Raw genomic sequence first — 25,410 nt, 5'->3', positions numbered from 1 at the left:
CAGACTATACTGAAAAGCCTATTCAGAGGATCAGTTGAAGAGGTGCAGATCCCTCTGCCTAATGTAGGAAGAACTACTGGTTCTACTGGTAATGGGCAGCATTTACTCAACAGACAAATTATTTTCATTCTTGGTTCAAGGTGAATAACAGCAACTAAAATAGCAGCAGTGAAGAATCATTGTACTTACCACATGGTAAAACCAGGGCTATTCTACTTAAAAAGGAAGAAATAACACAAAGTTTATGAGACAGCAGTTATGCTTTGAAATGGAGGAAAGAATGACTAAGGAGCTGGGCTTGTTGGTTGTCTTTTAATGATCACCTATAGGACAAGCACATAGAATGAATGCTAAAACCATGTAAACATTGCAAAAGATTAACAAAATTTGGCACCTCCATTGAATAATTTACCAACACAGTGGAAAAGGCAAAATTTTCATGGATTCTTTATCAGGTTTCTCACAGTCAGGTAGCTCTCTTGAGTCACATTTCAGGGATGTATTTTAATCACACCACCACATCCCCTCCATCATCTGCCCATTTCCCTATTCTCTTCTTGTATAGATATGTCACCCAAGAGAAGAGACATAAACACCCAGTGTAATCCCCTCCATCATCTGCCCATTTCCCTATTCTCTTCTTGTATAGATATGTCACCCAAGAGAAGAGACATAAACACACAATTGTATGCTACACACCCCCATGCAATATTTTTGGAAAGACAAAAAGGAGAGGAACAGTGTTTGTTTCTCTTTCTCACTGACCATAGGTGGACAGGGCCCTAGTAGATTTTGCCATCCTGCAATCCCTTCACATCCTACGTTTCAGTGCCTCTGTGTGCCCTGAAATTTCTCTTTATAAGCAGCCACTGCCCCTGGTTAGCATCTCTGTATGTATTTCTCCAGTATAGGTGTTACCACGAAAATTCTTCTGGTGTCTGGAATAGTCTGTTTGGTTTTCTAGTCCCTGGTGTTAACTCTTTCAGACTTTTTCATAACACACAGCCATTCTCAGGGTTTATTTTCTGGGTTCACAGTTTAACTCTTCAGAAAAGAATGATAGAGTTAACTTATTTCATGCATATAGATAGGCTTTGCCGGTTATTTCCAGATGAAATAAACCTTCAGTCAAGTAACAACTGAATATGCAGTGGTAAACAAAACAATAAAACCCTACTCATGTTAATCCTGCTGCTCAGGGACATAGTGTTTAGGTTCAGGATCATTCTGTAGACCTCTTGAATCACAGAGGCTTTCCTTCTGGTCCAGGTCAGTATAATTCTTCCTCTCTCCCACCTTAACTCTTTGAGTCATTAAATATCCTACCTTCTCTGACTTACCTTCCTCCTGTTTTTAAAGAGAGAGTTGCAGGCTTGGTTGTCTTTGCACAGTAGGTGGAAATTATCTGATCTCAGCCCCTAGCAACCTGCAGAAGGATAGGAGAAAGTGTGTCTTGGTCCTTACCTGTTTGTCCCAGAGAACTTCCACTACTGTTAGCGAAGCCTCACAGCTGACTCTGCTCCTGGTTTGCCAGGAATTCATTATATTCTCACCAGCTAAAACCTTACTGCTATTGCAGTCCATCACTCAGCCATTTCTTAATATCTGCAGGAACCTGTTATGTGAACGGGAACAGATTCCACAAGTCATTCCAACCCACTGACATTTTCATCCCAGCTCAAGTCTGAGAAACTACTGGAGACTAGGAAGTCTTAAACTGTCTGCAGGATTATGCAGGCTGGACCATTATCTAACTCTGAATGGGAAAAGAAAAATAAATTCTTCACAATATATGCCCTCAAAAGGAAAAATTTTCCAATGTTAGGAGATCCTTCTTTACACCCTTGAATTCTTTACATACAGGATTTATTTAAATGGAGCATGAAATAGCTTATTTTACACTAAGCTTTCAAATCTGAAATCCCATTTTTATTCACGAATTTTTAAAATATTTTCAGTAATGACCTAGAATTCGGGATATTTTTTCTACTTTTGCTAGGATGTTGAAATGCCCATTCTCATAGCCTGGCATACTACTGTTACATTTATACATTCCTTACAGTATCCCCTGTTTCAGGATCATATAGAGTTAAAATAACTTCCTGTGCTTCCTTCCACACCATAGTGAACTTTGACGATACTTGTAATAAAAATGCAGCCTTCTTTCTTTTGTTATTACTAGATATTATTAAACGCCATAGCCCATTCTATGCAATGCAGCAAAGTATTGAAATATTACTAACACAAAAATGGTATTACTTAAAGAGCAAGGCAGGGGGAGCAAGTTAACTACAAAAAAGAAATTATTTAATACAAGAAAGTAACAGTAATGAGAATAAAAAGGGGTCAAAATGAAATTATTTTTAAATACAAATCAGAAGCTAAAGGGATTATTTAAGTGTCCACTCTTTATGCAAAAGGCATTTTAAAGTGTTTTCTTCTGAGGCTGGCAATCCTTCATAGCCCTTAAGTTGTTTTATGATTTAAGCACACTTTTGGCAAGAATTTGGCCCGATTTCAGCAAAGCATTTTAACATATCTTTATCTTGTCAGCAAAGCATTTAAGCACATGCTTAAGTTTTGTTGAATCAAGACTATCACTGTGTGTATGGTTACATTCTAGGCATTAGTCTTTTGGAAGTGGTACCGACTTTGCTTTGCTAGAAAGGGAATAAATGATTCTCATTTTGATCATTGAGACCATTATGAAAATAGCACTTGATTTTCAGGGGAGCAGTGCTGTGGATTAGAGATTCCTATGCTGTATATGATTATATTACAGCTACAATTTATGATGCTCTTGGATATGGCAGTGCTGCTCATGGGTGGTACATCAGTTTTGCACACAGGCAATTCTCTAGTCAGAAAGTAGGATTAACCTAATTCACTTTTAAAGAGTTCTAAATCAAAAAGATTTTTTATTTCAATGGGGAATTAGGCATCTGTAGTCTACAAATACGTCTGCACTGTGTATTGGTTCTGCTCCTTCTGATGGGAAATCTCAAGACCCACATGTTCACCTTCTCATATGGCAAAAGTGATGAAAGTGTGTTGTTTTCTTTGGAGTCATCAAATGTACTCCACATTTACGTAAGTATGTGCTTCAAGAGTGTTAACTTGAGCAACAGATTTGCCTGTGTTTTTCCTCTAACTGAGAGGAGCTTAGCCAGGCTGGCAGGACAGACATTAGAAATCTGCATTCTTTCCATTTCCTCATGAGGACTCCTTTTCTCTTGATTATCGCAACTTTTGCAGAAACTGACAGAGCATTTCACACTCTGGAGAGAAAAAAGTACCTATCTCTTTGCTGAGAGACAGCTTTGTCTTTAGGCTTCAGTATAATTATACTGGAGCCTTGTGGAAAGAAGGTGTTTTCTTTCTCTCTGTGTTAATGTAAACTGAGTTCTAAAAAAAGAAGGTAGGCTTTTTGCCTACTCAAGTATGGGAAGATAGATCCCATCAGCTTCAAACAAGGATCTAAAATCTGAGAATGGCCCCAGTTTCCAAGTCTCACATCCTAGGGACAGTGCTCAATGCATTTTGATCACCTTTTTTCTCTTTTTCCTTTTTTCTCTAGCTTGCTGATGAGTAAGAAAAGGTGTAGTAGACTTGAATGAAGGTTTTCTAGCAATGTTAATTCAACTATGTCCACATAACACGGAAGACCACATACTGTTACAGCTATTCTAGCTTCAAGACGAGCTTTTTTGGTTGCTTACACCTTCTGATAAAAAGGCAGAGCCTGTTGATTCCTTTAAAACATCAAGAGGGGTTTACCAAGGTATGATTGGTTCAGCTTCTTCCTTGTAAAGACTTTAATAGCAGAACTGATAGACAGTGATGCGGGAGGATTTTGAAAATGCAACTGTCTAGCTTGCTTTGCTGAGGACTGACATAATTCACCCAAAATTAGGGAATTTGGCTAATTTGGTGATGTCTATCCTAATGCTAGCTTCCTCTCTGAGTTTCAGTCATTCGTCCAGAATGATGCATGAGCTGCATTAGCCAAGAAATGAGCTGTATTAAACTGAAGCTAAGGCAACTAGTGAAAGCAAGTGTTTAGATATGAGGCAGCATCTCCATCTCCTGCCCCCCATTTATTTATTTATTTATTTATTTTGTTACGCGAAATCACTAAAGCATAACCCTCCAGTATCAAAAGCTTGAACAAAAAAGAATAATCCTCTGCAGATAAGTTTTTTGGTATTTATTTTGTTACGCGAAATCACTAAAGCATAACCCTCCAGTATCAAAAGCTTGAATAAAAGAATAATCCTCTGTCTTTTAGCGGCTACTACTACATTCAGGGATCCTGAAACATTCCTCGGTGGTAAAGACGTCCATCCTTAGTTGTGATGCCATTGTTTTCTGCCTGCGAAGAAAAACTGCAGACCCAATAGATTAGGCTGAAAGCATTTGCATTTCATCCAGGCCTCTTTCCTTTCTTTTCTTTGCACAATGTTTTTCCCATATATTATTATTCCCAAATATTATTCCAAACATAGTAGCAGATTTCTAATACAAAGATACTGATGCAGAGAACTGTGTCTTTCTTTCCTTTTCTTCACTTCTCTTCACAGAAGTACTATTTGTTACCCCCTCAAAAGATTTTCATTTATAGAGAAGCAGGTATATGTGTGGCATGATCTCACCAAGTAAGGGATTTACTTGGTGTGTTCTTATTCCAGAAAGAAATATATTTTTCCAGTCTATTATCTTTATAAACCAAAGCGAATGGTGGCAGTGAGTTTTTCTACATTGATCAGTAAGTAAAACAGCAGGCAAATATAGCAGAATAAGTACTTCTTGGGAGCAGCAGAACTGGAAAAATCTAGTTTCTTGCAAAACTTTCTCATGCATATTATCTCAGGTCTAATAATGTGACTGAGCTCATATTGCAACCTTTCCCTTCAACAGGAGGGACTAAAGGGACCTTTTCTGTATCTAGCTGCTTATGTTCACAATATTTTTAATGAAAGGATGTCTTTGAGAGCTTTACCACCCTGTCTCATTTGGTTTTAATTAACCAACATGATATGAAGGTCTGAGAAGGGAAACGACAGGCATATAGCCTATAAAACCAAGATTACAAGACTGTAAGACCAGGCTAACTTTCTGCTCTCTAAGGATTTAAGTATTCAAGACACTACATGGAATATTACAACAGTAGGCTTTAATGAATATAAAACCAGATTCATAGACATACTTGTGGCAAAAGTTAAACAGTACAGAAAGCACCATTTTTATGCGCCTACTAAGTACCAGCAGAATGGTGTCTGTTATTTAATATGTGGTGCATACTTCTGAACAGCAAATCCACATGAAATACTATTTATTTGAACTTTTTCCCAGTCTGTGTTCCATATGCAGTTTTTATTATTCTAAATGCCTCTTGTACATGAATTCTTTATCTGAAATAGGACACAACACGCGTGCACATGCACATCCACATACATGTGCACACACAGCTATGCAAATTAAGGTGGGATATCAATTGTTCCCTCCTGGTGGATGGCAGAAGATCATGGATTGTGACTATCCATCCTGGCAGTAAAGATTAAAGTGCACTCCTCAAATGCACCAGCCTAGATGCTTTTCAGCACTGTTTGTACTTTAGAGAAAAATGTGACTTAGGGAAAAGCTGCAGAGACAGGTTCAGGTTCTCCTCTCCCATCTGGCCCAGGGGTCTTTAGGAGTATGTCACTAATAATGAAACAAAAAATACATTTATATGGTTTTACAGGCATGTTACACATAACTTTGCCAATTTTCATAAAAAAAGAACAACCATTTGTTCAAAGCACCAGAGCTTGGTGAAATGACAAACTAAATGAAATCTCAGTTCCATGTGTGGTAGTAAAATTATATATTACCAGCAAGTTTCCTGAATAAAATCATGGTGTGTAGTCTCATATACATACAAAAATGATTAAAGACAAAGAGAATTACAAATGTCATGGCAAATGCCTATTGTGTCCTCAGTTGGCAATATCTTTTCATGTGTCATACTAATTACTCATTAGTAACAAAACAAAACACACAAAAAAAGAAAGAAAAATAAAAGACATTGAGATCAAGCAACGATAACCTGTAGCAAAATGGAAAGATCTAGGTCTGAACTCTTTTGAAGTTTATGGCACACGTAACGAGAGGATTCAGTTCATTCCATTAAAATATCAAAGCAGGAAACACCTGAAATTTCATATCATGTCAGATTTCCCCAGAAATTCTTGATGTCAAATTCTATGTTATTATTTTTTTTTCCTTTTCCCCATGGAGAAGGATCTTATTTCATACGCTTCTGGAAGTAAAACTATTATAAAAGAAGCTCTATAGAACTTTCTTAATATTTACAGTTTTGAAAAACAGGAAACCAAGCTAAATCAATGGAAATTTTTATACTTTGCAAAAACATTTGCTGTCATTGTCATACTGTTTCCTGATCTAATGAGAGCTGACAGATCTTAAAACCAGAGGGAAAAATAATTCCCTCAGAACCACTAAAGTCATAATTATATTTCCTTCAGTTTCCAGGAAGCAGTCCTGAGCAATAGCAAAACAGAAAATCCTGAAAACCAATCAAAATTCTCATTTCACAGAATGAATCCTAAAATATCTGTATGAAATTGGATGTTCTGAAGAGCACTTGGGCTACACAAAACCAAAGATGCAGCTGTTGTTATGATTAAGCTCATTGAGTCAGCCAAACAACTGAGTCCCAAACTTCTGTCCTCTCACTTTTTTGATATATATTTCCATCTTGACCAATACCAGGGTTGCCACCCAAGATAGGATGCCATCAAGAAAATATAATATTTATTCAGACAATAAACTATTTAATGCCACCTTGGTCTCTAGCTCCATCACTTTTCCATATTGCTGGGAAAACCATATTCCTGGCTCATTTAGTTGCCTACATCAACCTGATTCGTTTTCCACTGATTTCATTTAGTTGCCTACATCAACCTGATTCGTGACCATTTCCACTGAATCTCACCTCTCTACAATGTAATTACAAAGCACCTATGATATTTTAAATGCATATATGTTATATAATAAATACATTAACATGTGCTTTATATAACAGTCTTAAAGCTGTGTCCCTGATTTCAGTCAACTACTCTTGATGCTTGAAGGTGTACATTTTGGCTGAAAGATATTGCTTATGAAATTGTGATGAAATTTTATCAATATTCTTGGTAAAAAACAGAAAAATAAAAATCCAATTTTTAATTTTTTCAGAAAATATTTTTCTTTAAAATATACAGAAGTTGACTCCTCATATAGATTTAAAATCTCAGACAAAAATGAATATTTTGTTTCAGATAGAAATCCATGTGTTTCTGGATATAAACTTATGGGAGTATGGAGCAAAGACATATTTTGTTTAAAATTTAGCAACTGTGGTTTTTTTTTCATATTTCAAGACTGCCCTTTCAAATATCAATTATTTTCATAGCTCTGCACAGCATGTAGCTCTTTTAGATGTCTACTGTTCATTCAGTATTAATATTGATTATGAATTAATATTTATGTGAATTTTACTCATATTCATGTTATTTATCAACATATTTAGTTTTATATTGCTAGTTCTGGTTCCTTTTTGCTTATTTAATCCAAGAATTGTTCAAATTTAAGGATAGGTTTGCTCTTAGTGAGGCAGAAACATTCAGAACCACTTTGAACATAGAACTTTATATCTTGATTTTAAAGTGGAAACAGTTTAAACATTAATATTCCTCAACTTTATACCACAGCATTAATACAACTATATCGTATAATAAGCATGGAGAAAATATAATCATCAGATACCAGTAAACAACGAGCAAGGGCAAATGTATGTATTTAATAGAAACTGCATTTATCTTGCAATCAGTCAGCTCAGAAACTCTTGGAATTGAGGTAATGTGCCTGTGTGAATCCAAACCCCCACACCAGAACATTCACATATGCTGTCTAAAAGCATCTGCAGATGTCCTCTGCAGACATCAAACGTTTATCTGTATTTTTGCTACTGTGAACATCAGCCCTGGCATGTAGATCCCTCTCACTTTCTGAGAGACACGTCCAGTCTCTCCCCCTGGTAGGCCACCTACTCCTTCTCTGAGTGGGTTCTGAAGCACCTCCTGGCAAAGATGGAGAGAGCTGTTATGGAAAACACCAGTAAAAATTCGTAAATCCCACTCATAGTTTGCCAGAAGGTACAGGGCTGGTTTAAGTGGGTAAAGCTTTTCAGCTTCAGGATCCGTATCCTAATTTGGTGACTAGCTCCTGTGGGCCATGGCTCAGGCCATGCAGTGCATTTGTGTAAAAGAGGCCATGCCACCCTTCTATGTCCCCTTTCCGTGGCTCCCCTTCCCTTACCCTGTGGCTGTAGAGCTGCAATGGCAGGACTGGATGTTCTGCTTATTCTCCAGTGAAGAAAGTTAAGGATGGTGTCACAGGTGTCCTGAGGCACACACCCCTGGTTCACAGGCCTCCGTTTAGACCACCCTGAAGGAAAATTGCAGATATTCTAACCTACGCTGTTTCTAGAGTTTCATTTTTGCGCCATATTATACGAGTTAAATCTTTTGGTGTCCATTATCCACAGCAAATCTGACTCTGTTTGCACAGTGTGAAAACCACTGAGGAGACTGATGACAACTATAAAGGTTTTATTTTGATGTGCAGGAAAGTGGGGAAGAACTCGCCTGGACTGAGGCACCAAAAGAGTGTGCCACATCCAACTGCTACTATTTACATGAAAATGATTGTTCAAGGCAACTAAACAAAACGCTATAAGGAAAGAATTGTATACTTCATTTTTTTTCTTTTTCAGAACAACACAAGAAAGAAAAAATGTTGGAAACTGGTGAATATTCTCCCCCTTTTGTCTTACTTTTCAACTACCCTACTGTTTTAAATGAATTCATGTCAGAAATCAATACTTGTTATTTGTTTGTTTTTACAGCCAAAACAGCAAAAAAAGAAGTAAAAGTACATGGTAAGAACTGTGAAAGACAGTAAGTTTTAAAGTCTCATTTATCTGGTTTTAAGTTAAGACAGGATTAGGCAAAGGGATCAAAGAAGTGAAGCCAGAGACAAAGATTTGCTGGTTTAATCAAAGTTACTTGAGCAAATGAATGGCTGTGGAGCAGCCATATTGGGTCTGCTGGAACTCAGATCTGGTAACATCTTGCTGAGAAGAACAATGAGTTATAATTTTTTATTTCAGCCATCAACAGTTTTATTTTTTTCAAGCAGGAAGGGGGCCTGCATGGAAGGTACTGTAAATGAATGGAGAATAAAACACAAAATAGGAGCTTCAGAGTGTGAAGGGGAAGATAAATGTATGTTGATTTATTTTGTTTTTATTCCGAGCACCCATACCCATGTATTTTATTGTTGTAGCTAGTGTTCTTATTACCGACTGGAATATACTTCTCCAGTTTATCCTAATTTGGGAGAGCATAAAGATTTTAACTTCTTTTACAGCCAAGATTGGTGACTCATTCCTCAGATGACTGTATTTTCTGAAATATAGATTCTGAGCAAAAAATACCCATGGTAGAGAGTTAATTTAGAGAAAAATGAAACTGTCTTTTTGTACAGCATAAAAACCTGTCACAGTGCTCCAGACTGGAGGTGTGAATAATGGATAAAGAGAAATGTGGTAGTTCAATTAATTTGGACTTAGTTAATTTAATTATGAAAAATAATAAACAAATTGAAATTAAAATAATATACATTCAAGTAAGACTTCTGAAAATTGATCGTCCCCTGTATCATTACAAGAAGCGTTCTATGCTTTGAATTTTCAACAAAGTTAAAAAAACAATAAATTAAAAAAAAATCCTTAACTTCCCCAAAGTACTGAAATCACTCAAAAATTTCTATCACAGACCCTCCACCTATATTTGATATGTGCCTATTCTGGAACCTGTTTTTACTCCTTCTCTAATCCTCATTACTTGAAAATAGTGGAGCTATTGAAGCTCCATATTTATCTTACATATTGACCTTGTTTCCCAGTGCTTTTAATCTGCAGGTCAATTAGTCATCTGCCACGAGACTATCCAAACAAGCAACATGTGTGTTTTTCAGCTTTCCTCTGCTTAAAAATGGCTGCTCTGTATAGATAGGTAGCATACTGACCAAGGGGAGTGGTGTTGTTATTGGCTTCAATTTATTTATTCATTGGCTAGTCATCTGCCACGAGACTATCCAAACAAGAAACATGTGTGTGTTTCAGCTTTCCTCTGCTTAAAAAAGAATGGCTGCTCTGTATAAATAGGTAGCATATTGACTGAGGGAAGGGGTGTTATTATTGGCCTCAATTTATTTATTCATTAGCAAAAATTTGTTTACTGGAATTTTTTCTGTTTTACAGCATCTGTTGAAACTCCAAAGTCAAAAGGTGGGTAACTATTTGTTTGTAAAATTGAAATAGAAGAATGCTGTTGTCGGCTACTGCTAATTAAAAAGCTTCTCATGACAAAACTGCTAACAAGTATGACTTGCATAAAACAAAGTGGACCTTTTAAATTATAAGGTTCCTTCCTTGCAGCACTTCAAAGCACCTCTAGAAAACAGGTGTTTTCCCCAAGTTGTCCATAGGCTAACAAACTGCAAGTCTCCAACTATATCAAATTCAGTTTCTAACCCTAACTCAAGCCATAAGCTTTTTGTAAAAGGCAGAAATAGAAGCAGCTAATCTTCTATAGAGATATGACACAAAGAGTAGCATTTGTCTTTTTGCTAGCCTAGATGCAGCAGTTTTCTTTACTATGTAGTAGTTTTCTTTACTATGTCTCATTTGTCTTTTTGCTAGCCTAGATGCAGCACAAATCCAGTGACTGAACAGTAGTTTTCTTTACTATGTCCGGGAAGTTTTACAGGCAGGTTCAGTGAAACTGTTTTTGCCTTCTTTTCATACAAGAATTGTTGATGTGAGAGGTGTGAGAGAATCAGTGCTTGCTCCAAAGGTTGCTCCTTTCCTGAAGGGGCAGGGAATTGGGACTAGTGAGAAACCTCAAGGGCTTAAGTTTAAGCTGAGTGAATACTTAATTGTTCATGTCAGCATCTGACTTCTTACATATATACAGCGAAGATACTAGCTCCAAATTGCCTTCAAGAACATTACAGATGCCGGTTTTATTGTAGATGCAAATGGAAAATGAGATGGCAAATTACAAGCTGCATTTCACTCCTGTCCATGTTTATTCATGTAATGGCCACCTTGCTTTACATTCCCTTTCAAGCAAATGGGACTACATGCATCAGCTGCTCAGACTTGTGCTCTCTGAGCTCTCCACCACAAGTCATAAGCAGGGAAATGATAACTTCCAGTTTTTTTTATACCCAGCTATCATTCAAATGTCTTCTTTTACTTCAGAGTTCATCTGCAAAGCTTAATTCACCAGCAAATACTGACACAAGTAGTCAGACTGAATTGCAAGGCAGCAGAGTGCTTTTCTGGAGCTTGAGGAGGGTTGCAGAATCGCAGCTGTACAGATTAATGTAAGGAAATCAAAGCTGATACATTATTCCCTTTATTAGATGTTTTTAAGTTCCCTGCTTCATGGGCTAAATTCATAATGCTGTCATTGCTCTGCAGCTAATTGTATTGAGCAAAACAGAAACCAGAGTAATTTAGGCATTTGTTCTCTTTATACTCCCACCAGACAAAACAGAGAAACTAAAGGGGAAAAAAAAAAGTACGTGGAGTTAAGCTTTTGCATTTTTAGCAAATTCTAGAGAACCAAAGCTGAAAATAAAGGTAGTCTTGCTGCACTTGGTGATTGAATAAAGCTTTCCCATATTGTTTGAAGCCTCAGAGCAAATCTTTTTGGTACATTCTTATTTCTTCTCTAACGCTATACTATGCATATGAAGTCAACATTTCAACATCTGTGAACCCTTTTTTGCCAAGGCTGTGCCCATCAGGGTCTGAAAATATGCAAAGCAATTGTTTCTTGCAGAATTAAATCTCTCTGCAAACTTGAGGTTTTATTTGGCTGCTACTGGGAAATGTTGTCATACACCTTTTGAAATTGGCATTCCCACTGATTATATTTACCCTTTTATTTAAAGTTATTCTGTTTAGGTCAGTTGTAAAGTTTACAAATGGAATTATCAGGGTTTTTGAAAAAACAGAGCTTTTACCTCTATGCTTTATTGCTGTGAGTAGCCTCAAATCTTTCTAGTCAATGTCATATCTCATACTTTTTAGATACAAAGCAAATATTTGTATATTTACAAATGGAATTATCGGGGTTTTTGAAAAAACAGAGCTTTTACCTCTATGCTTTATTGCTGTGAGTAGCCTCAAATCTTTCTAGTCAATGTCATATCTCATATTTATTTAGATACGAAGCAAATATTTGTATGTGTAATAGGTCTTCATCATGTCTCAGGTATTTTTCAGCATGGGAGCGAACCCTTCCTTATCAGTTATTGAATTAAAGGGTACTTGGAAAAATTTTATAGGGTGTTTACAGTTCATTAAGGATAAATAGAAATTGTATGTTTCTATTATATAAAACAAGAATCATTCTGTTATTTATGTTGTCAAAAGAGCAGTTTCACAACTGAAAATGTTGGTCTCGGACATCTTAGTTTTATCATAAAATTAACCAAATGGGGAACCTGAATTTATTCCCAGTATTTAAGTAAATACAATTATGTTTTAGTCAGTCACCAGTCCTCATTAAAAAGAAGTAGGTGATGTTAGCTCTGGAGCAACTGATAATTTCTGCAAAATTACTTGTTAACAAGTGATCCAAATTTAACTTTATGTTGCTAATTTTGAAACTCAAACATAGCCTGTACTCCAGGGGAAAAGAGATGTTTCTATTAAAATGTTACAGTTGTTCCTTTTGCCTGTTAGTAGGAATCACAAAAGAATGTTGTTATTTTCTTCTAAATATATTTTTTCACAATGACAGAAAAATTCTAGTAGACTTTAATATCTATAACTTTCACTAAGTCTGAACAAAACCATTGCTTTTCAATCTGTATTTGTTTGTTCTTTATTTACTTATTTCCCATTTTCCTGCTATTAATCCATTTAGACTTAGCAGCTCTCTAGGTGCTTGGGTGGTTTCCAATATTCTGTAGCTGCTGGCAAGTTTTAAATATTTTAAGAATATTCATGGAAGGCAAATAGCCCTGTTCTGAAAACAAGAGAGGCTCTTGATGAAAATCTCGCCTTTGATAATTAAAAAAAGTAATCTCCTGGCATAGAAGGAGGTCTGTGCTATTCCCACTAGCTTGTACTTCTGATGAACTACATAGCTCATATGAATTTCTGTTGCATTTTCTCACAAAAGGTTCTGTAATGCCTCTATAGCAGGGAATTTTTTCATTTCTCCATGTAACAGATAGGTTCTTAAATCATAATAGACACTTCTTACGTTCATGTTTTCTTGGTATTAGTGATGTCCTGCCTCTTTGACCTCAGGGTTCAGTGAGTGAAGTGTTTGTCTTCTCCAGTCAGAGTGATTTCTTTTAGCTTTCCTTCACACTGAGAAAACGTCTCGAAATAGCTTTAAAATCAGTGACATTTTGGAATGTATATTTCTAGTGTGGATGCTAGTTATGCAACCTGACTCTTTTGGGACAAAAATATTCTGACAAATTTGATTGTAGCCTACAACTATTGACACTGCAGAAATATTTGACTGATGAATTGCTCTCCTGGCTACTTGCAGCACAAAACGGCCTCTGCTAGGTTGTCTGTCATCTGATTCTGAAGAGCTCATGATGGAATCAGAGAAACAATTATCATAGAAGTCACCCATTGGATCCAAATTATGCTAAGTGTTGAAGATTTGTGCTGAGAAATGGAAAAAATATAAAATGGAGACTTGGATCCAAATTATGCTAAGTGTTGAAGATTTTTGCTGAGAAATGAAAAAATATTAAATGGAGACTCCATTTACTTAATTTACTTTATTTAACTGTAACTTACTGAAAATATGGATCCCTGACAAATTCTTGCTTTTTCCTTTATTTGCATTCATTTTATTTTGTATTGCTTCAGGCAGAGGATTTTGGCTTTCTGGAGATTTTTATTGGGTTTTCTTTTTTAACACTGGTGTTCTTCTGTTGAGGAAAAAATTTATAATACATTTTATTACATCCATGTTACTTAAGTCATATGGCTAAAGGATCAGCTTTTCAAATCAGGGACACCTGCAATAGAACCATTTTTCACAAAGAGATCATTTTTCAGGCTGCCACTCGGAAGTGGAGGGAAATTTGAAAAAGCTCAGTGGAAGGCATGAAATCTTGAGTTACTCAGAAAACTTGTCACTGTTCTAAGAGAAGCAAAACAAACCTTCTTTGAAATCTTATTCCAAACACTGACACTGTATGTGCAGGATTTCTGTTTACACAGACTGTTGGCTTGATGATGAAAGACCTTTCAGCGTTACCAAATTATTTCACATCTCCCTCCTCAAAAAGCAAAGGGAATAATATAAAGTCCTGTTTGTCCTTCCAGATACTACTCTCTGCCATGTCCAGATGCTGCTGCTTGGCAGTTCCCAAAAGTTACTAGAACCCTGATCTGTCTCAGTTCTCATGTTGTTCCTTACACTCATTTACAGAAACAATGTAGAATTACTGAATGCACTGATAGCCAGGATATGATTGATAATACTAGTTGTTATTTTAAAATAGCAGCCTCAGTGCTTCTCAAGGATGGCTGATTCCTTCTTCATAACTGCCCTCGTGGTCTACCACTGCCACATGAATTCGGTGACTCTAAATACCTGATCTTCTTAGAAAGCTGTATTGCTCTTCTAGCCTGCAGTTCAGTATCCAGAAGATATTTTTAATTTTTCTTCCATCAGTATTCTGGTTTTCAGAAATTGAACAAAGCAAAACTGCTTTAGTTCTAGCTAAGAAGGATAAACATGCTTTGGAGAAAACAACAGTTCTCAAGAGTTTGTTTCACCCTTATTATATCTGCTTTTGCAGATTTAGATGCTAAAAATATATTCTGGAATGCATTCAGGACTGATTTATGGTGCTCCTTTTCATATCCTTTTTTCCATATTAAAATAAACTTATTCTTCAAGATATTGACCTTTCCAGAGAGACTTTTAGAAACACTGTGATATTGGTTTGTTCGGTTGCAGGACTCAATGCCCAGATTTATCTCAGCATAGAGGTATCTAGTTTATTGCTGACTTAAGTAGCCCTGCTGATCTGGGTCTGAGTAACATGGATGTTAATAGCACACATCTACAATAAATATGAAGAGACTTTGCTCCTATTTTGGCTTTCTTCATGTCCAGCAACACCAATACAAAGTTAGGTATATGGATAGAAATGGAGTACTGACTTTTTTTCTTTTTTTTTTTTTTTTTACCTGTGGATCCAATCATTCATTCTTTCAGCCTAGACTTGATTTGGAGACAGTCTTTTTTCGGTGGTGCCCAGCGATAGAATCAGTCTTTTTTCAGTGGTGCCCAGTGATAGAATAAGAAGCAATGGGCACAAACTTGAACATAAGGAGTTCCACCTAAATATGAGGAGGAACTTCTTTCTTGTGAGGGTGGCAGAGCACTGGAACAGGCTGCCCAGGGAGGTGGTGGAGTCTCCTTCTCTGGAGACATTCAAACCCACCTGGACAAGTTCCTGTGCAACCTGCTCTCGGTAGACTTGCTCTGGTAGTGGGGTTGGACTAGATGATCTCCAGAGGTCCCTTCCAACCCCATGTGATTCTGTGATTTATAGGCAAACTGAAGATTATCTTCAATAAAATAAGTTACCTGAGGTAACAGAGGTGCAATATTTCCCTGTTTTCATGGAGCTTGCACACAAACACCTACTCAACCCACAGCATCCTGGCACAAACAAGAGCAAGTGGGAAGGGAGTGATTGATGTGTGTGAGTGGGTCCATCCCATTCAACATGAAGAAGTTCATCTGTCCGTACCTGACATTTCACTGAATCTCAGGAAAGGTTTCCTGCTGGGAGGAGAAGATCCTGCTGTTGGCCTCCAGCCTACTTGCAAACATTGCAGACAGGCCATAGCTTACTTACTCAGCTGGCCTTCTTGGGCCATCATGTCCAGCAGCTTCAGTAGGCTTCTCTGCTGCCTGGCCTGCAAATTCAGCCCCAGTGGGGGCCACAAGGACATCCCTCCAAAAGCAGTGAGTGCACATGGAGGCACTTTGTGGGTGCTTTGAATTCCCTGAATTTCTCAGAATAAGTAATAATAACAGAACATGACCCTCATCATTTACCTTGGCTCCAAAAGCCAAGGCCTTAATTTACAACTGTGATTTGCTGTAATAAAGCAGTGTATTGAAAATATTTCTGTGCTTGACAGGTTGAAATAACAAGCTGAGGGAATGTTATGTGCTGATAACTCAGTAGCTGCAAAGACATTTCTATACTTATCAGTCATTTGATGTAAATTAATTTTCACCATCCCCTTTATATCCTGCCATTTATGCTGATTGTTTATCCTTTGTACTACTTTTAAAGAAGGCAATGACAGTGAAGCTTATTTTCTTAATGACTTATTTTTTGTCTCAAACAATGTAAGAGGATACCTTCTTAAACTAAAGCAATGTTTCTCATTCATCATAATAGTTATAAATTACGGCTGCAAAAGCTTGGGTTTACAAAAGTGAAGTGATGGCAGTGCATTTTACAGCTAAACAAATGTGTTTACATATTTGCAAATATTAGATCATTTAAAACCTTAGTGCGGAGCCATGAACAAATTATCTCTGTCCCTTGTCTCCCAAGCTCTGCAAATCAATTTAGGAACTGTGCAAGCTAAAGCTTGGGAATGGTCAGTTGGATATGTCCAGACATGCTGACCTGGGCTGTCACAGCCGCTTCCCCTGGTGTCGGTGAAGGTCCAGCAGCCCTGCTGCACGAGTGCTGGCGTTCGCTCCTCTCTCTTGCATACAGAACCTGCAATATTCACAGGGACCAAGCCAGGTGTCTGTAACACACAGTCTGACCATGGCCTGCTGTCCTCAGTGAGACGTGCTTGGCACTGGTGAGACCCCACCTCGGGTACTGTGTCCAGTTTTGGGCCCCCTACCACAAGAGGGACATCGAGGTGCTGGAGCAGGTCCAGAGAAGGGCAACGAAGCTGGTGAGGGGTCTGGAGCACAAGTCTTGTGAGGAGAGGCTGAGGGAGCTGGGGTTGTTCAGTCTGGGGAAGAGGAGACTGAGGGGAGACCTTCTCGCTCTGTACAAGTACCTGAAAGGAGGGTGTAGAGAGACGGGGGTCGGTCTCTTCTCCCAAGTTACAGATGTCAGGACAAGGGGTAATGGCTTCAAGTTGCACCAGGGGAAGTTCAGGTTAGATATTAGGAAACATTTCTTTACTGAAAGGGTTATCCAGCATTGGAATGGGCTGCCCAGGGAGGTGGTGGAGTCACCATCCCTGGAGGTATTTAAGAAACGTGTAGACATGGTTCTTCAGGGCATGCTCTAGTGCCCAAGATTACTGGTTTGTGGTGGGGTGCTGTGTGGGTGGGTGATGGTTTTTGGTTTGGTGGTTGTTGTTGTGTGTTTAGGTGGTGGCTGGTGGTTTGTGTTTTTTGTGGTGTGGGTTTTTTTTGTTTGTTTGTTTGTTTGTTGGTTGGACTCGATGATCTCTGAGGTCCCTTCCAACCACTACGATTCTGTGATTCTGTGAAATCCCGTGGAGGTATTCTGCCGTGCCAGGGGTGCAGAGTGGAGGGTTTTGCTGGTGTAAAGAGAAACCCACACTGGCATGGGGAACTCTCACGTGCCTGGGCAAAGCAGGGACCTGCTTGCTTTGCTCACTCCTCCATGATGTGGTACGCGCTGCAGTTTAGCCTCTGTTCCACCCAAGATCTAGAAGACAATGCAGCTATTTATTTACTGAAAGAAAAGAATTCCCTGTTTGCTTTTCCTCTTTTATTTTTAAGATAGGTAAAGAATACTTATTATGTAGTCCTATATTGGAGAGGGGAAAGGCTTCTAATGTTTGAAAATCTTAGAAATCATTTGCCTTGAAGTAATCTGTAAGCATTTAAGAAAAGCGTTGTCTTCGGAGGAACATTTCTGACTAGAAATCTTACTTAAACCTTATCTTTGTTTTGCAGCAGTACCTGAAAAGAAGGAAGAAAGAGCAACAAAAGCAACAGAGAAAGGTAAAAAGAAAACAAAGCATGTTGGCATTATCTCTCTTAAAAGACGATGGCACAGAAACAAAAGACTCAGACAGCTGGATGACAGCAACCTTTAAATCCATTGCTCTGCTAGTACTTGTCAGGGCTCTGCTGTGTTTATCAGAGCAACAGGGAATTTCCAGCAGGAAACTGACTTTGTCCCACTTCCACAAAACTGTAACCCCCACAAAAAGCTTCAGACGAACAAGCTGCCCGCTTCAGCTTAAAGTCCTGTGCTGGGACTTTGTGTCCCATAGATCTTGTGAGGGGCTTCCTGCCCCTGTAGCCTGGCCAGGGAGCTGCCTTTACTATTCTGTCTTAGAGAGTGACTTGCAATGAGGTAAAGGAGTGGAGACCCCCTAAAATCAACTGAGCTGCCTTTCTTATACCCAAAATGAAACATTTGCCCCATGAAGAGACATGAAGGCCCATTGCAGAGAAACCCAAAAGCTTTTGAGAGCAGAACTTTTAGATGTTTTTAGCAAAAATCTTAGGATTGTTTTGGAAGAGGCATAAATGGGAATGTCTGGGAGTGGGAACACCAGAAGAAAAAAGGATACAAGAACTGCATATGTTGATGGCACATAGTTCAGCAGGCCACAAAGTCTACATGCAGTCTCCCAAGCCAACCAGAGCAGGAACACCAAGGGACAGTCTACACCCAGGCTAAAACAAAACTCAAGCCACTGAGTGATGGTGGTGAACATGAAAAGAAAAGGATTGGACCTTCAAAGCACCTAGATAAAGATGTGTCTTTTCCCATTATATACACTTACATTTATTTTTCACCATTACATCCTGCATATCTTCTTCTCATACACTTATTAAAGGCAATCCATACTTTTTTAGGTTAGTATAGTAAGGAGCAAAGTAGTAAAACGCTGGCGTAAAGACCCAAAGTTTACCAGCTCTGGTGTCCTTCATATGACATGCATCCTAATCTATTGTGTTTTGTTACTGTCTACCAAGGTGATTTTTGTATTTACTCATGCTCAAATTGGCAATTACAGCCTCGATGATGAATTTGGCATTTTCAGTCTTGTTATATGGGAGTTTTTCCAAACTTACCAGTAACCTTTAGAATAAAGTATAAGACGTATTTACTGATGTAGCTTTGGTCAGTTGGGCTATTATCCCTTTGTTTTCTCCAGTTTCCCAGCTTCAGCCTTACCCAGCATTACTCAAGTCAGAGCAGGCGCCCTGCAGCAGCTGGCAGCTGCTCGTTAGTTGTCATGGAAAATGTTATAATTAGGTAGGCCTTGGCCTAGATTTCAGTCATTGTTAGTCTGGGTATCTCCACACTCTTTTCCATTGCTGTACGAGTGCTTCCCCAGCCATCTGCACTGCTTCCCCTCTGTTTGTCTCTCTCATGCAGCATTGAGGTGGTGTTTGCTGTAAGATTTGTCCCTGCTACACTGGTGCCACTATTGGATGGGACTTCCTCTGCGAAATATTTCCACTGTGCCATAAAAAGCACAGACTGAGTGGTACAAACCATAGTTTCACATGGTTGGCATTGAGCAGAGGTTTCTAAAGCATCGGTTGTGATACCTGGGGAGCTCAAAAGGGGAGCAAACTATTTCTCATGACAGCAGTCAGCACCAGCAGCACTATGTCCCCATGCCAACAGCCATCTCCTTCCTGCAAGATGAAGGAGTAAGAGCAACGTGTAATGTCTATCACAGCTATTTCTGCAGCTCCTTCCAAGTACTGGCAGCATCTCAGTTCCTCTGCTGCGCAGCAGTGAACATAAACACTTTCAGACAGTGCTTGCCTCTGCTTCTTATTTCTACACCTTATTTGCATGGAGCTACTGCCAAGACATTGATCCCTCAAAGAAAAATGAACCAAAAACAATTTCAGGAAGTTTTTGGAATATTAGCATGTACTTATATTTTTCATGGAAGAGTAAAATCTAAGATGATGGAAGTAGCTCTGAGTTATGTTTTGAGTTACCTGGAATCAGTACAGTTTTCTCTTATCTGGAAGATTTGAGGAAAAGTGAGGACTCTTTTTTTCTTAATCAGGAAAGTATGAATGCACCAGGAAAAAGTTTTTAAACTGAAAGGGATTTTTAGACTGAGAAGTGGAATAATATGCTCTGCTAGCTATTGTACATGAGGATAGATACCAGAAAGTACAGGGATTCAGACCTGCTCAAAGTTACAATTTGCAATTTAAAAGAAACAGTAAATATAAGGAGAATTGCAGGAAAATCTGGAGTGTTTGCTGCACGAGTTATTTAGCAGCCAGGACATAGCTTCATTGTTGCAAACTTGAAAGTTCCAGTGATCAAACATGCTATTGCAGCTTTGACCTCAAATCCCTATGGTCTGGAAACGGGCTAACAGGTTGTAGCAACATTTCAGTTCACTAATCTTTTGTTAGTAGTAAAACAAAGTTGCACGTAACATTTTTAACGGTTAAAAGGAGAGCAAGAAGGCAGAGAACTGCCAGAAGCATCTAGCAAAAGTGCTTTAACTCTTTGCCATATTTGTTTGTAAAATTGCATGAGCAAGTGTCAGACGGTTGCCTAGAATTACTGCCTGTTATTAAGGCCACTGAGAAATAATTCTTAAAAGAGGAAAAGGTAAATATTTTTTCTTATGATATCAACTAGTAGTAAGAAAGGAGTTAATTACCATCAGTTAAAGCAGGTTGTATGAGACTGTTTTTTTTCTTTAACTCTTTGCCATATTTGTTTGTAAAATTGCATGAGCAAGTGTCAGACGGTTGCCTAGAATTACTGCCTGTTATTAAGGCCACTGAGAAATAATTCTTAAAAGAGGAAAAGGTAAATATTTTTTCTTATGATATCAACTAGTAGTAAGAAAGGAGTTAATTACCATCAGTTAAAGCAGGTTGTATGAGACTGGTGTTTTTTTATGCTCGTATTGCATGTCTGCAAGGTACTAGGTGGGAAACATGAACTTTTTTCCCTGTCAAGCAACCATGGAGTGGAAATCACTTCTGAGATATATTTAAGCACTTAGGTAAAATATATATTTAAATACATTTTTATTAGCTGATTGTATTAAAAATAATTTCCAATGCTAACATGTATTCTAATATTTTTGTTTTCTTTTCACTCTTTCTTCCCTTCTCTTTCCTCAGATAAACCAAAGACGAAACAAGGAAGTAAGCTATAGTTTTACATATATATATATATGACTGATAACTCCCTATAACTGGTAAAGAAACACCAGATTTATAAATGAAATAAAAATGTATAATTGCAAACTTCAGTTGACAAGACAAACTAGAACTGATTCAACAAAGCTGATAATAGTAATAATGGATATGTTAAGAAATTCTAGTCTGTTTTAGGCAAAGTTTCATCCCAAAGCTGTATATTCATCCTTGGTAAAAGGAAGAGACTTGTGCAGCGTCATAACAAAAAAAAAAATAATTTTAAAGTTTAATTTTTTTATTTTACATACCAAATTCTTCTCTCCACAGCTGCTAGGCTTGCTACTGAGCTCAGTTATGTATTCTGATGTCAATATAAGCCTAACATGCAAATCAATACAGAGCAAGTAACACAAGGTTCTTGTCATAGGATTTGTGCTACAAGTTGTCATTTTTCCAAGTTATGGCAGACTGTCCAACAGACCTCAGTAAATTCAGTCCTACAGAATATGGCCAGTGTTTATTTACACTTAAATTTCCTATTTCCGGGTCAGTCAGCTTTGGAGACCTTGGTTTCATCAGCCCAGACTGATGATCTCACATTTTGTCTGAAAGAGAATTCTTATTTTTTGTATGGTTCAAATTATTTCTTACGCCTTTTACAGTGGACTGCTGTTCCTCATACAGCATCTGGCAAGGAGGGTGTTGCCTAGCCATCTCCAATACTTGTCTGTAGGCAGAATAAAAAGAGCTATTCGTATTCCTATTTGTCACTATTGTGTTGTGCTCTCAATCTGATACGCATCTGACACTTAGAAATGTTTCAATAAGGAGACTCTTGGACTTGCTCAGCAAGAATGTACAATCCCAGATGAAGGAAATAGGCCACAGACAGTTCTGATGAGTCAGACTTTGCAAAGGGTCAGTTTTGTGCTTTTTAAGTAAGTTGAAAAACTATTCTTACCCCATATTAAATTGAAGTTTGCAAATTTTGTAGGCTTCATAGTTAAATTGATAAAAACACATTTGGTAGACTGAACTCTCTGAATGGAGAATTCACCTGGAAACAGGTGAATTTTTTACGACTCTTCCAATCACTCATTTTTTCATTCTTTCTTCTAATATACTGTTATAATCTCTAATATGATCTGGATGCTTCATTCTCTCTTACCATTAAATCTCATAATTTCACTTGGTTATGGCTTCTGACTGTCACTTTATCGGTCTGGATGCTTCTTTTACAGATCCTGGAAAAGAGAAAGTATTGAAATCTCCAGCTGCTACAAAAGATAAAGGTAACACAGCAGAACAATATTGTCTAAAGCCCTAAGATCTATGTGCATCAAGAAAAAAAAAATCTTACAATGTATTGGCCTTTTTGTTTTTATGGTATAGTTTAGTTAAGAATTTATGAGCATAATACTATTTCAGTAAATTTATGATAAAGTTTAATTGGCATTACCTTGATCAGAAGTGTGAGTCTTTGCAGTATGGAACATCTGTATGAAAACTTAGAAGTCCAAGCTCAGAATTTAGGAACACTTGTTAACATTTGCAAGGTGCAAAGTGGAACAAGTTTTGAGTGATCTCTGTTCTTTCATCACACTTAAGAAAAATTCGTGGTTTCACTTTGTGAGCATACTAAAACTGATGAAATACAGTTTTGTAATACGCTTTTAATTGGTATCATGGCTCAGTTAGAAACTGCCAATTACTCAATCAATCATTATCCCAAAGGTATTAGATGTTAACCTTTTATCACTCTAGCTTGAAGATTAATAAATTATTTTTACAGAACCTGCTAAAGAAAAGGAAAGAAAGAATCCTACAGCTTTAAAAGATAAAGGTAAGAATACACAGTAGAATAGAAAACTTGTTGAAAACCGCACAAAATAGAATGAAGATATTAATTTAAAAATAATCATTATAAATCTTTCCCATTATGAATCCTAACCAACCAGCATTTCTTTAGTTACAATTTCTACAGGATTCATAACATGAAAAAAGCGGGGGGGGGAAGGGACATAAATAGAATATGGTGAGTCAATTAACATCCGTGTGTCTCAAAATTAATTAAATAAATATCACAAAACCACTTTGAGTAATGATTAAGAACTTTCCTAAGAACTTTCTCTCCTGAACAATGTAAAGTGTTTCATAGGAGCTAGTTAAAAAAGCCTGAACTGAACTCTTGCATAAATCTGTGGACATAATAGGAATAAAATACAATTTATGAGCATATGAGTGGATAATGTGCTTTCTGGGCTCTATAAAAACTATAGTTGAAAAGTTCATCCAGTCAACCACCTGCAACATAACAGTTGATCTGAATCTTTCTTTCATTCCTTATTTTTTATCACAGTTCCAATGTCTTTTTTAATTTGGTCAGAGTTGACAGTTAACTCAGCTGCATTTCCTTTCATCTGTTATTTTGCTGGATGCTTTTTACCCATCTTATCACTTCCCTTCTTTCTAGAGATAGCTGAATTTGAAAGGAGGAGAAGTGACTTATGAACAAGTTTATTTTAAATGTTCTTTAGGTTCTTCAGGATAAAAAGATCTACCATATGGATAGACACATTAATACTTATTCTTAATTATAGTCATTATATGCTATTTCAAAGAAAGATCTGAATGAAGAATGAACTGAAAGAACTGAATGAAGAATGAACTGAATGAAGTTCAAGCACTATGGAAAGATGGAAAAAAATGTAAAACAAAAGGATGAATAATCTTAATGCTAAACATATTTTAAAAATCCTGGGTACTATGTTCATTCACTCATGTTTAATTGGGCAATAACTAATGAATCATTTCTTTACAAACAAATTAAAATTAAATTATAATAATCTGTAAATCCCATAGTTGATGTATTGTACTTCTCTGTGTTCTGCTGCTGCTGCATCTTTCTGTACCATCTCCCTAATCTGACCCAGCTTCCCCCTGGAGTGAGATGCAGGAGGAAGAGGCAAGGTGAATGTTGGCTTTAAGCCAACTTCATGTTTTTCTCCTTGTGGGACCAGCACGAAAGTGGTCAGTCAAGAGCAGAAGTTTGAAAAGTCTTCAGTGAGTCCCTGTTTAAACCCCTGAAGGTGAAAACCTGCTCCCTGGAAGGCAAGCAGGACTGGTGGTCTCAGTAGCCTTGGCTCAGAGGGTGGGGAGGTTAGTGCACCATGGAAAGCATCCTGCATTAATAGCTGCATCCAAAATTTGTAAGAGTCAGAAATGCAGAACCTGCTTTAGGAGCTGCAAATCATAGGAAATGACAAAAAAAAACCCCTCATGGCTCATGCCACCAAACCAACAAGGTCAAAGGCAGTGATTTGTGCCTGTGGCTGTAATAGTGGCTGCTGATCTCTGACATCACGAATGTGCACACAGAGTGAAATGGTCAAGTTGGGGAGCTGTTGGCTCAGGCTTCCTATATAGTCCACACAGATGCTCCTTCAAAGGGCTTCAGAGTCTGGGAACTATCTCTTGGTCCCCTGAAGTAGCCCCCTTGCGGGGAGCTGTTGGCTCAGGCTTCCTATATAGTCCACACAGATGCTCCTTCAAAGGGCTTCAGAGTCTTCGCACTGGGAACTATCTCTTGGTCCCCTGAAGAAGCCCCCTTGTTGCTGTGAATACCAGGATCCTCACTTAAGTACCCCTGGATGGTGTGATTTCTCCAAAGGCTTCCGCTACCTTGGAAACAAAGTTTTTCTGTTACAACTCACACTTAAAGCCAGACGGATAAGTGGGATCATTTCTTGGTACCCTGGCAGCCAGAAGGATGATCAATTTTTAATTTATTTTGGAAAGTATCTTCTTTTAGCGTTATCTGGTTTTACTGAAGGTTTGGTTAACTTTAATTTGGAATAAATGGCATATTTTTACCAGATGCTTAGGTGCTATATCCTGTCAGATGGAGTATAATTTGATCTACTGAGCATCCTGCAAGCTGTGATATTCTTTCATTTAAAGCACATACATTCATAAACCTATGAAATAAGTTCCTCACTTTGGAAAAAACAATTTCCTCCTGATATTCCCTGATATATACACTTAAGAGGTCAAATAACTTAAAAAAAAATTAATTATATATTAGCTTTTCCTCTGCTTGCTGACCCTAAACGCCATAAAC

General features: G+C 37.7%; 1 protein-coding gene across 1 annotated transcript in view; it reads left to right on the top strand.

Annotated features, from left to right (window-relative positions):
* The window catches only part of LOC106902653 (triadin-like), a 146,825-nt gene that overhangs the window by 61,811 nt on the left and 59,604 nt on the right, over positions 1-25,410 (top strand). Inside the window, exon 7 of the mRNA XM_014966318.1 lies at positions 22,532-22,582. Coding sequence (XP_014821804.1) covers positions 22,532-22,582 — 51 coding nt within the window. The remainder of the gene's footprint in view (positions 1-22,531; positions 22,583-25,410) is intronic.

Source organism: Calidris pugnax, unplaced genomic scaffold, assembly GCF_001431845.1.
Source record: "Calidris pugnax isolate Ruff unplaced genomic scaffold, ASM143184v1 scaffold31, whole genome shotgun sequence".
Classification (NCBI taxonomy): Eukaryota; Metazoa; Chordata; class Aves; order Charadriiformes; family Scolopacidae; genus Calidris; species Calidris pugnax.
The sequence above is the reverse complement of the archived record's forward strand: the minus strand, read 5'-3'. Positions and strand labels throughout refer to the sequence as shown.